The following is a 12458-nucleotide window of genomic DNA, read 5'->3' as shown; positions in this document are numbered from 1 at the left end:
TCCCTCCCTCCTGACCCTGGCGGGGCGGGGTGGGGTGGGCGCTGTCCCTTTAAGTCCAGGCCCGGGCCAATCACAGTGAACAGAAGTTCTTTAAGGACCAAAGGAGGGAATTCAGCCTGAGAAGGAGGGCGGGGCAGGGGCGTGCCCTCTAGCCAATCGGAATCTCCCTAGAGAACAGTGACTCACATGCAGAGCTCTGCAGACCACTGTCCGGAGCGTTCAGAGGCGGGGAGGCTCTCGCTGTGTGGCAGCGGCCCGGACCAATGGGCACGTCGCCCGCGGCCTATAAGAGTCCTCTGGGCCTCGGGCTGCAGGCGCTAGGGTCGGTTAGTCGTCGCCGTCCGAGGTGTCCCCTGGCTTTGTCTCGCCGTCGCTGCCGTCCCGTCCCTGCCTCCGTGCCCCCCGCCTTGGCCCCTGCCCAGCCGCTCTCCCTGTCCTCCTCCCCTTAACCACCCCCACGGTTTCTGCCGTCGGGGCCCGGGGACCGGGCGGATGATGCCGTCGGAGAGCGGAGCTGAGCGCAGGGACCGGGCGGCTGCTCAGGTGGGGACAGCTGCGGCCACGGCGGTGGCCACGGCAGCCCCGGCAGGCGGCGGCCCCGACCCGGAGGCCTTGACGGCCTCCCCCGGACGGCACCTGAGCGGGCTGAGCTGGCCACAGGTGAAGCGACTGGACGCTCTCCTGAGCGAGCCGATTCCCATTCACGGGCGCGGCAACTTCCCCACGCTGAGCGTGCAGCCCCGGCAGATCGTGCAGGTGAGAGGACGCCAGGCGGGGGATGTGGGGGAATCCCTTCTGAGGCTTTCGTGGTTGGAAGGCATTTGTAGTCTGTTTGACTTTCTAGACAGCTAGGGAAACTGAGGAACGGGGACATGGCTGTAACAATTGCACAGCATTATGAATGGTAGACCAGACCTCCCCCTGCATCTACTAATCCTTCCCCACCTGGTTTTTCCATCTCGACTCCTGGAGAACCCTGATTCCCCACGGATCACTCACCCAGGGCCTGGCGGGGAGAGGGGAGGAGGATGTCGAGGGCATTGGGGGAAGAATTTGTCTCTGCCTGCAAGGACAAAAGACGCCAGGCGGCCCTGGGTGGATAAGTGTGCATGCTTGAGTCCAAAGTAGCTTTTCCTTCCCTATCTGGGCATCCCTGGACCTCACCCTCCTTTCCTCTCTCCAGGTTCTAGGAGCAGCCTCTGCCTTTGTGCTCCTACAGCCCTTTGCTGGAGAAACCCCCCCTTCCCCCTCCACCCCGTGGAAAAGCCAAGAAAGCTTGTCAGGGACCCCCTCTCTCTTAGCTGGGGTTGTGGCCCAATATTTATTAAGCCGAAGGTCAGACCTGATACCCCACCCCCAAGGACAACATTAAGTGACCAATTTAGGTGTTTCTTCTCCTTCCCAAGATTGGAAATGAAGGCCAACCCAGGCCTCAGGCCCCATGTCCCCTCTCTCCTGAGGAAAGGGAGAAGAGAATTCTGACAGCCCCTCCCTCCTCCAACTCTTCGTTTTATCTGAACCTCAACGACCCCAAGACTGCTTTTTCATCTGTACAGCCCAGACGCTGTCATGTTCTGAAATACCAGTGTGGTAATTATTGTACCCATTTTATAGCTGGGGCAGTTTGCCACCCAAAACCTAGGGAATCTTGGGTCTTCCCAGGAGCAGATTACAGTAGGTTCAATGTTTTCCCACCCCTTCCCCGGCTCCCAAGGTCAACTTCTAGGTGTTGGGGGAGGGTCCTTTGATAAAAGAAACCAAGAAACCCAGCGAGGACTCCTGTGCGTTCCTGCCAGCCGATGGCTTCCTTTGGATGAAACAGGCCTTTCCCCTGCCTCCTACCACCTTGGCTTCCCACAGAGGGGGAGGGGTGCCTGCTGGGGGATTACCTCCCCCACCCTCCCAAGGAACTAGGAACTGGAGGGGGTGGGGGCAGATTCTCCTTGGCTGACTCACACGCGGCCCAGTGGAGTTCGCCGAGGCTGCTCGCTGTCACCTGGGTGATTAGGAAACCAGTTGAGGCTTTTCTCCCCAGGACAGTCAAGTCATTCCTAGGGCCCCAGCTCCTGCACCTCCAGGATTGTGGCCCCAGGGATGGCGGGGAGGGGAAGGTGGAGCCCAGTGTGGCAGCCCCCCTCTGCAAGAACAAGGGGTACCCTGGAGGGAGGGGAAGTCCTTGCCCTGTCAGTATGGCTCAGATTGCCTCTTGGTGTCTGCTCTGTGCCAAGCCCTGTTTAGGAAACCAAGGGCACAGATGTGACTAGGACTCAGCCTCCATCCTTTCAGGTGCTCCTAGCCAGATGGGGGAGACCTCCAGGTCAACAGAAACTAACTTTACAATGCAATGGTGTCCTTCTAGACCCGGGTCAGAGATAGCACAGAACAGGGAGCTGTTGGCGACGGTGAGGAAGGGCGGCAGAAACTTCACAGCTGGGCTGGGAAGTTGGACTTGTGGATTCAGGCCCTGGACTGTTTGTTGTCAATTCTCTTTGCTGGGCTCAGTGTCCCTGTCTGTTCATCTGGGATGGATGGGTTAGGCTGCTGCTCTCCAACACCCTCTCTGGTTCCAGACTCCAAAGGGCACAGGTGCCTTCACCTGGCCTGTACAGCTGCCTCCACAGGAAAGAAAGTTTCTTGGAAGAAATCCACAGCTGGCAGCTTCTAAAGCTGTTGGGATGTGTGCAGGGATGGGGGCAGGGGAGAGGGGGAGGGTGGTGTCGGTTTTTGCCTTGGGGCTTTTCACTGCTGCTGAGTTGTCCTATGGCTCAAAAATTGGAACCTTTCTCCCTCTCTCCCCACCACAAGGCTTTGCCTGTACTGGCAATCTGAGTGGCTAGAGATTCTGTTCTTGCTTGTACCTGTGCTAAAGGGACCCACCCTACTGTAAGGAGGCTTCCGAGAGCTACAGGCAGGGAGGCCTTTTATTGGTTGTGTAACCTTGGACAAGTCCTTTGCCTTCTCTGGGCCCAGAGGATTGAACTAGACAATCTGATCTCTCCAGCTGCAGCCAGAGGGCCTGCATCAGGCGGCACAGCATGTGAGTTTTGTAAGCCTGCTGGCTGACGGCGTCTGTCAGCCTCCCTGCAGGTCTCAGCAGCAGCCTGGAGCAGAGTGGTTGTTGGGAGGGCCTTGGCATGGGAGAAAGGAGGGTGCAGCCACTGCCCCCTCCATGGCTGGAAAGTCTGATTCAGGAGGCACCAAGCTGCCCTGCAGTACTTGGGTGTGGTGGTATCTGGTGACCGTCTGCCAAACTGGCTGTAGTCACACCTGGGAAGGAGACAACAGCGACTGGCTGGCTGACACAGCTGGCCCCATGGCCCTGACACAGGGGATTTAACGAGAGTACTCCTACCTACTCACTAGGCCTGATGCCAAGCCCTGGGGTGGGCACCAGCCTGGGAGCAGGAGCTGGCACTGAGGAAGGCTCAGTCAGCCCTAATGGGACCTGAGGAAGGGGCTGGTCTTCTCTGCAGGTTTGGTAGGGTCTTTGGCCCATGCAGGCACAGCTGCCAGCTGACAGGGTGTGGCTTAGAAGTCTCACAGGCTGGACTGCAGCAACTGGCCTTGTCTGGCCAAGGCATCTCTCAACCCCCACCTTCCTGTTCCCCAACTACTCTGGCTCTGGGCTTCAGTAGCTTGAGGGTTGCCTTTGCTTTGAAATTGAGAAAGGGAAGGTGGATTAGAACGCTAGTCCCTCCTTCTGCACCCTGGGACTGTAATGTGATAGAAACAGGATAGGCTTTGGAGTCGGCCATACCTGGGTTTGAAGGCATCTCCACGTGATCTTGTGCAAGTGACATCACTCCTGTGAGCTTCAGTTTCCCAGGAGACCTGTCCTGGGCCGGGCACAGTGTCTCACGCCTATAATCCCAGCACTTTGGGAGGCTGAAGCAGGGGAATAGCTTGAGTCTGGGAGTTCGAGACCAGCCTGGGCAATCCAGCAGGATTCCATCACTGCAAACAATAAACAATTGCTGGGTGTGGTGGCACGCACCTGTAGTCCCACCTACTTGGGAGGCTGAGGTTGCAGTGAGCTGAGATTGTGCCACTGCATTCACTGCATTCCACCCTCAGCTACAAAATCAGGACTCTCTCAAAAAAAAAAAAAAAAAAAGGGTGGAGGAAAGGAAGGTAGAGAAGCCTTTGGAAAGGCAGAAAAAAATTCCATATTAAAAAAAAAAGACTTGGCCTGGCATGGTGGCTTATGCGTGTAATCCCAGTACTTTGGGAAGCTGCGGCAGGTGGATCACCTGAAGTCAGGAGTTCAAGACCAGCTTGGCCAACATGGTGAAACCCTGTCTCTACTAAAAATACAAAAATTAGCTGAGTGTGGTGATGGGTACCTGTAATCCCAGCTACTCAGGAGGCTGAGGCAGAAGAATCACTTGAACCTGGGAGGCAGAGGTTGCAGTGAGCTGAGACCGCACCGCTGCACTCTAGCCTGGATGACAGACTCCGACTCAAAAAAAAAAAGAGACCTGTCCCCATAGATTCTGGCAACAAGGTCCAGTGCTCGGCACTCATTAGAATGCCTAGCCTCCTGCCACCCTCTGTGTTCCTGATGGCCAGCTGCTTACTCCCCATTCTCCGTGTTCCTTATGGCCAGTTGCTTACCCTCCCATTGCCATGACAATATCTTCCCCTGGTAAAGGTGCTCCTCCCGGAAGTCTTCCTGGAGGGCGCCGCCCGGCTCGGATTGCCCCACCACAGCTTGCCTTCTCAGCACTTAGGTGCATTCTTTGTAGTAATTCCCTGGGAGGCACGGAGAACAGCCTGGTCTGGAGCTGGGTGCTGACTTGGCAGCAAGGCAGGGTTGCAGAATCACTCAGGACAGGAATGCTGCCTGGTCACTTTCAGGACAACTTCGGGTTACTGAGAAAACTGAATGTCCCCAACCCCCAGCTTCACTCTTCTCCCTACCTGGTACCTCAGCGGAGGGACCACTTATAGGTTTATCTGTCCTATGCCATCAGGCCTGGGGACTGCCTGAAGGCTGAGAGTTTTCATTGAGGCTTAGCTGTTTCACCACTGTAAACCTCAGTTTCCTCATTCGAGAGCAAAAAAAGTATATATTTGCCTCACTCGGTCCTTGTAAGGATGAATTAGGATGAGTGTATTGTAGTCAAAAGGACATACATGAACTTGAGAATCCAACTAACCTGGGTTCTGGTCTCAGCCTGACCGCTCTGTGACCTTGATTGACTTAAACCTCTCTGCACCTGAGGTCCTCCATCTATCAGTCAAAATAATACTCAAATGTAGGATTATGGGGAGGTTTAATGTGGTCATGAATGTGAACTGCTAACCATATTCCCAACACACTTGAGCAGTTAGCGCAGTGCCTGGTACAGAACTGTTTTACTAGCAGTTTGAGAGGCAGAATAGCATGGTTAAGACTTGGACCACCAAGCACGGTGGCTCACGCCTATAATCCCAGCACTTTGGGAGGCGGAGGCGGGTGGATCACGAGGTCAGGAGTTCAAAACCAGCCTGGCCAAGATGGTGAAACCCTGTCTCTACTAAAAATACAAAAATTTGCCAGGCACAGTGGCAGGCACCTGTAATCCCAACTACTCGGGAGGCTGAGGCAGGAGAATCACTTGAACTCCGGGGATGGAGGTTGCAGTGGGCCAAGATCATGCCACTGCACTCCAACCTGAGTGGCAAAGTGAGACTCCGTCTCAAAAAAAAAAGAAAAAGAAGACTTGGACTCAGAGTTTTATTCCCAGCTCTGCATTCACCAGCTGTTTGCCTTTGGGCTAGTTACTTGGCCCCTCTGTACTTCCATTTTTGCATCCGTAAAGTGTGAATAATAGTATCCACCTCACAGGGTTATTGTGAGGATAAAGTGACCTGCTGTTTAGTAAATTCTATGCAGATGTGTGCTATTATCATTGCTATTCTTGCTGAGTTACTCCTCCAGATGGGCCATTCTCAAATTAGGTTTAAAGAGTTAAATGACTCCCCCCACGCGCCCCCCCCCCCCACAGAAAAAAAAAAAGTTAAATGATTTTCCAAAGGCATAACAGCTGGTTAGGGGCCAGTAGTGGTTGAAGTTACTGTGATAAGTAAACGGAAGTCCTTGGCGGACCCCTGGGGCTCGCTCCTGACACCTCTCCTTCCTGCTCTCCCCTGCAGGTGGTCCGCGGCAGCCTGGAGGAGCAGGGCCTGCATGTGCACAGTGTCCGGCTGCATGGTTCAGCTGCCAGCCACGTGCTGCACCCTGAGAGTGGCCTGGGCTACAAGGATCTGGACCTGGTGTTCCGGGTGGACCTGCGCAGTGAGGCATCCTTCCAGCTGACCAAGGCAGTGGTGCTGGCCTGCCTGCTAGACTTCCTGCCTGCCGGTGTGAGCCGGGCCAAGATCACGCCACTGACACTCAAGGAGGCATACGTGCAGAAGCTGGTGAAAGTGTGCACTGACTCGGACCGCTGGAGCCTCATCTCACTGTCCAACAAGAGCGGCAAGAACGTGGAGCTCAAGTTTGTGGACTCGGTGAGACGCCAGTTTGAATTCAGCATAGACTCCTTCCAGATCATCCTGGACTCCCTGTTGCTCTTTGGCCAGTGCTCGTCTACTCCCATGTCTGAGGCCTTCCACCCAACGGTCACAGGCGAAAGCCTGTACGGGGACTTCACCGAGGCCCTGGAGCACCTGCGGCACCGTGTCATCGCCACGCGCAGTCCCGAGGAGATCCGAGGTGGTGGCCTCCTCAAGTACTGCCACCTCCTGGTGCGGGGCTTCCGGCCCCGGCCCAGCACCGATGTGCGCGCCCTGCAGCGCTACATGTGCTCCCGCTTCTTCATCGACTTTCCAGACTTGGTGGAGCAGCGGCGCACCCTAGAGCGCTACCTGGAGGCCCACTTCGGTGGGGCAGATGCAGCCCGCCGTTACGCCTGCCTGGTGACACTGCACCGGGTGGTCAACGAGAGCACCGTGTGCCTCATGAACCACGAGCGCCGCCAGACGCTGGACCTCATTGCCGCACTGGCTCTGCAAGCACTGGCTGAGCAGGGCCCGGCTGCCACTGCCGCCCTGGCCTGGCGCCCTCCAGGCACCGACGGGGTTGTGCCAGCCACTGTCAATTACTACGTGACCCCTGTGCAGCCTCTCCTGGCTCGTGCCTATCCCACCTGGCTGCCTTGTAACTGACTCAGACCCTGGCCAGAAGGGAAGGGACTGGGCCTCACGGGGTGGGGTGGGGCCTCCAAGAGTGTGTGGAGGACTTGACCAGAGAGGCAGTATATGCCAGGAGGCCCAGCACTGCAGGGTTGGGCCTTCGATTGAACAGACCAGACTTCCCCGAGCACAAGGCCCCTGTGGGCTTAATGCCAGCCTGGGGCTCTCAGCAGGAGGACCCTTTGGTTATTGCATCACACTTTTGGACCAGCTTGACGGTGGGGTGCAGGAGCCATTTGTCTTGGAAGTCAGTTGCCTTCAGGAGACAAAGCAAGTTTGGGGTGGTAGGGTAGCCTTAATGCCCAGCACCTTGGATTGATTCCCATGGCCTAAGAGGGTCTTTTTGACTAAGACCAGCCTGTGATGATCCCAGCAGCTTTGGAGGGCCTGCAGCCCACACACTGACTGATACATGGTATGTTACGGGGACTTGTCGCTTTGGATCAGGCTGGGCCATTACAGGGCCTGATGGTCCAACTTGGGTAATCACTGGGAGGAGGGAAACTGAGGCCTGAGGCAGATACCTGGGTTAGGGGAGGGCTGGGTTTAGCCCGGTTCTCTGAACTACATACCCCAAGCTGTGAAGCCTTCCTCTTGAGGGGTTGAGGTGGGCAGTGTACAGGAGCCAAGCAGCCCAGGGTGGGTCGAAGCCCAGGCCCCTTCCAGGGTGCCACTCCTTTCCCCCTTGTGTTGCAAGGAGCCTTCCTGCCTGGGAGCTTGTTCTTTGGAGGGTGCTGAGCCTGAATTTGCCACGGTCAACGTTCCCACCCCACTGGCTTGGTTACAGGGCTCTCACATGGGGTAGGGGAGTCATACTCCCACCCCCTTGCATATTCCCCTGGGTTTGTTGATATTTTGCACTCTTAACACCTGCCAATAAAGACAGTCTACACTAAACCTTAGTGCCATGCTTTCTCTGGGGAAAGAAGGACCTTCCATAGCTGTGGGGGTTGCAGCTGCCTCCCCCAGTTGGAGTCTGGCTTGTACTGTGGAAGGGAGCATTTGGGGGGGGCGGGGTTTGAAGCCTGGGGGACTGCCCCTCCTTCTCCCAACCCCAGCCCCAGCCTGACCAGCTGTATATTGAGAGCTGCTGTCTACATGTGTGACCTGCACCTGCACATTGCCTTAGCAGGTCTAGGGCTCTTGTTAAGGTGTAAATATTTTTATGTTTCCTACCTGGAATCCTCCAAATAGCTCTGGGCCTAGACTCAGACTCTGGTGCTCAGGGGTACTTGTTCCCAGCTCTGTCTACCCCGTCTCTCCAAGGGAGCAGCTAGAGAACAGGCTGGGTGAATCTGGACTGGAGGCCCCTCCAGTAAAGGTGGCTGAGACTGGGGAACTTCTAGGGTCCCTCCTAAGCCTGAGCCCAGGTAGGGCCTCTACTTGGGAGAGGCTCCCTCAGTCCTCCAGCTCCTTCCCTTGCCCCGAGCACTGATGGGTGTGCTCTGGCTCGCTCTAATCAGATCCCCTGGATGGGGAGGGTCTCCCCTTCCCAAACCCATATGGGGCCATGCCAGGCTGTCTAGGAGTGTCAACCGCAAGCTCCTAGCATGCTGCGCCCTCAGGGCATCAGCCAGTCAGTCATGGGCCTGGACGCTGCCCGCTGTTTGCCCAGCCTCTTTGATCCAGGGATTGCAAAGCCCTTAACATATTCAGCCTCATTAGGGGCCTCTGAAGTGGTGACTTTGATGGTTCCAGCCAGGGCGGACAAAACAATGCTGCAGAGGAGGCCCCAGGTCACCAGGGTGAGTCCAGCCACCTCACCTGCTCAGACAGGTGACCAGAGAGGTCAAAGAGGTTTGTCCCTTCTGCTGCTGGGCTGAAAATGGCTGGAAAGTGAGCAGAAAGGCTTTCTTTGCTTGGTGACTAAAACCAGCTCCCACCTCTATCCCAGCTGTGACCACCCAACTATGGTGATGGGAAGGACTAAGTTTGTCCCACCTCCCGAGTTGGCCATTTCAGCCTTGGCATGAGAGGCTCACAGTGTAAACACAACAGACTTACCTTTTTGGGCTGGGGTGTGGAGTTCACCTGGATGTGCTTGTGTTAAGGGCTGAAAAAGCCAGAAACCCGTTTGGTACGTGTGTATATACACTGCATTCAGGCCACCATGTGCCAGACACCGTTCTGGGTGCTGGGAATACATCAGCAAACAAAACCCCTGTCCTTGTGAAGGCTACATTCTAACAGAGTTGCCAGAAAATAAACTGAACCGTATGGTCTTAGATGATCAGTGATATGTAAAAATACAGCAGGGTAAAGAACTGGAAATGCTGGGTTTTGCAAATTGAAAAATAAGTCAGTAGCCTGGCACAGTGGCTCATGCCTGTAATCCCAGCACTTTGGGAGGCTGAGGTGGGCAGATCACCCGAGGTCAGGAGTTTGAGATCGACCTGGCCAACGTGGTGAAACCCCATCTCTACTAAAAACACAAAAATTAGCTGGGTATGGTGGCGTGTGCCTGTAATTCCAGCTGGTCAGGAGGCTGAGGCAGGAGAATCGCTTGAACCTGGGAGGCGGAGGTTGCAGTGAGCTGAGATCATACCACTGCACTCCAGCCTGGACAACAGAGTGAGACTCCATCTCAAAAAAAAAAAAAAAAAAAAAGAAGTCAGGGTGCAACTCATTGAAAGGTGACATTTGATTGAACAAAGACATAAAGGTGGTGGGAGGTGGGCATGAAGATGTTTAGAGAAAGAGCATTCCGGGCAGAGAGCTTGCCTGTGAATGTGCATGCGCTCTGGCACATGCACCTGAGGGTGTCTGGCTGGCCTCGTCCAGGTGCTGGTACTGTACACACGCACGGACGTGAGGCAGTGGGTGTGTGTGAGACAGGTGTTCACAGTAGCAGCCACCATTCCTGGTGGGCTTCACTCCGGCAGGCACTATGCTGAGGTCTTCCCAATCATGATCTCCCATATCATCCTTGCAACAACTCCACAAGGGGAAAGAAAGCATTCTTTCCATTTGGCAGACACAGAAACTGAGACCAGAGAGGTCAAAGAGGTTTGTCTGGATCCAGAGCCGTTGCCGTTAACCTCTATTCCATCCTGCTCCTGCACTGAGATTTCACATGATTGTGACAGTTGTCTCCTGTATGTATGTGACAGGGCATAATTTGACATTACTGTGACATTTGTCATTTTATATGTGACTATGGCACAGTGTAGCAGTGTGGCAAGATGTACGTTTTCTTTTTTTTTTTTTTGAGATGGAGTCTCGCTCTGTCGCCCAGGCTGGAGTGCAGTGGCGCGATCTCAGCTCACTGCAACCTCTGCCTCCCGGGTTCAAGTGATTCTCCTGCCTCAGCCTCCTGAGTAGCTGGGATTACAGGCGCCAACCACCACACCCAGCTAATTTTTGTATTTTTAGTAGAGACAGGGTTTCACCATGTTGGTCAGGCTGGTCTCGAACTCCCGACCTTGTGATCTGCCCACCTCGGCCTCCCAAAGTGCTGGGATTACAGGCGTAAGCCACCGCACCTGGCTAAGATGTACGTTTTCTTGATATACATGTGACACTAATTATGGCTTGTGATGACTGTCCAGGGCTCATGATGGCAGCAGCATGCCTGTGGTTTTGTTTGGGAGTGGTGCAGTGTTTCTGAGTGAGAAAAACACCGTCTCAGTGGCTGACATGGTTCCTCCTGTGGACAGTTCCTGCGGCTACCTAAGACACCAGGACAGGCTGGAATCAGGAACTGGGACTCAGAGCCAGCAAGGCAAAGGCTGAGAGGGAGAAGCCCTGTCCTCTACTTTCCAACCTCACTGTGCTCTCCAAGCAACAGTCCACCCACCCCTTCAGACCCGAGGGTGGTGGGAGCTCCAGCTGGGGAAGGAGCGTTGCTGTGGACTTTGAGGAACAAGGCATAGCCTCAGACAGTTACATGATATGCTGCCCTTCCGCTTTCACTCGCCACACTTCTGCTCTGTGCCCTGGGGCCTGGCATCTGTGGACTGCATCAATGGCTCCCTTGTTCCCCGGCTTCCTGTTGGGTTGCCAATGAGACATCCCAGCGTCTTAAGGAGACTTAAGGGAGGAGTAGAAGATGTTTATTCTCTTTGTTCCCTCTCTACCAGGTTGCCATGGTTGGCCACATCCCTCAACCAAAGGTCACTGCTCTTGTCAGGGGGCCCACTCCACACAGTGACCTCTCCTCACCCTCAGACTCAGGAGTTGCAAAGCCTTCTCACTGTTGCTGGCCCCAGAGAGCTGCATCATCCCATTACATTTTTTTGGGGTGGGGGGGGGGCACTCACCCAGGCTGGCATGCAGTGACGCGATCTCAGCTCACTGCAACCTCCGCCTCCCAGGTTCAAGCCATTCTCATGCCTCAGCCTTCCAAGGAGCTTGGACTACAGGTGCACACGACGATGCCCGGCTAATTTTTGTATTTTTAATAGGATGGGGTTTTGCCATGTTAGCCACACAGGTCCCAAACTCCTGACCTCAGGTGATCCGCCCGCCTCGGCCTCCCAAAGTACTGGGATTACAAATGTGAGCCACCAAACCCAGCCCCTTGTTAGTTTCTTAAGCCCAGCCCACGCCTTAGGAAATAGTCTTTCTGTTTTATTTCTTGAGATAGGGTCTTGCTCTGTTGCCCAGGCTGGAGCACAGTGGTAGGATCACAGCTCAGTGCAGCCTTGACCTCCTGGGCTCAAGCAATCCTCCCACCTCAGCCTCCTAAGTAGCTGGTACCACAGGCATGCCCCATCCCACCTGGCTAATTTTTTCATTTTTATAGAGCAGGGATCTCCCAGGCTGGTCTTGAACTCCTGAGCTCAAGCAACCCTCCTGCCTCAGCCTCCCAAAGTGCTGGGATTACAGGTGTTAGCCACCATGCCAGGCCAGAATAGCCTATTTTTAAAACTTCCCAGTTTGAGTGTGCTGTCTCCTGCTTAGACAGCGACTGACAAACAGGTCCATATGGTTGCCAGCAGTCACACAGTCACACAACCCCCACAGGCCATTGTGCTGCCATGTTGTCACCAATTCACACAACCCCCCCCTTGGTGTCACACAGTCTCACATGTGCATTCTCATCCGTGAGCTCCCTCATCACATCCTTTAATGAGGAAGACTTCCTGAGGAGGGGGGGTAAGAGCAGGTGGCTGTGAGTCAGGTCAAGGACAATTGGTCTGCAAATCAAAGTCAACAGGGCCAGACTGCCAAACGAAATTAAATAGAAGCTGCTCCAGGAACTGTCAACTTAAAGAGCCATAATAGACAGAGGAAAGGCAACAAGGACACTTGCAAAGTAAACCTCAGAACCCCATGCA

At 54.9% G+C, this 12458-nt stretch overlaps 1 protein-coding gene across 1 annotated transcript; it reads left to right on the top strand.

Moving 5' to 3' along the window:
- Positions 1-242: 242 nt before the first annotated feature.
- On the top strand, positions 243-8073 carry TENT5B (terminal nucleotidyltransferase 5B). The gene is made up of 2 exons (XM_003271669.3): positions 243-756; positions 6139-8073. The coding sequence occupies exons 1-2, from the start codon at positions 493-495 to the stop codon at positions 7150-7152; spliced, it is 1278 nt and encodes a 425-aa protein (XP_003271717.1). The 5' UTR covers positions 243-492; the 3' UTR covers positions 7153-8073.
- Positions 8074-12458: the final 4385 nt, after the last annotated feature.

Source organism: Nomascus leucogenys, chromosome 24 (assembly GCF_006542625.1).
Source record: "Nomascus leucogenys isolate Asia chromosome 24, Asia_NLE_v1, whole genome shotgun sequence".
Classification (NCBI taxonomy): Eukaryota; Metazoa; Chordata; class Mammalia; order Primates; family Hylobatidae; genus Nomascus; species Nomascus leucogenys.
The sequence above is the reverse complement of the archived record's forward strand: the minus strand, read 5'-3'. Positions and strand labels throughout refer to the sequence as shown.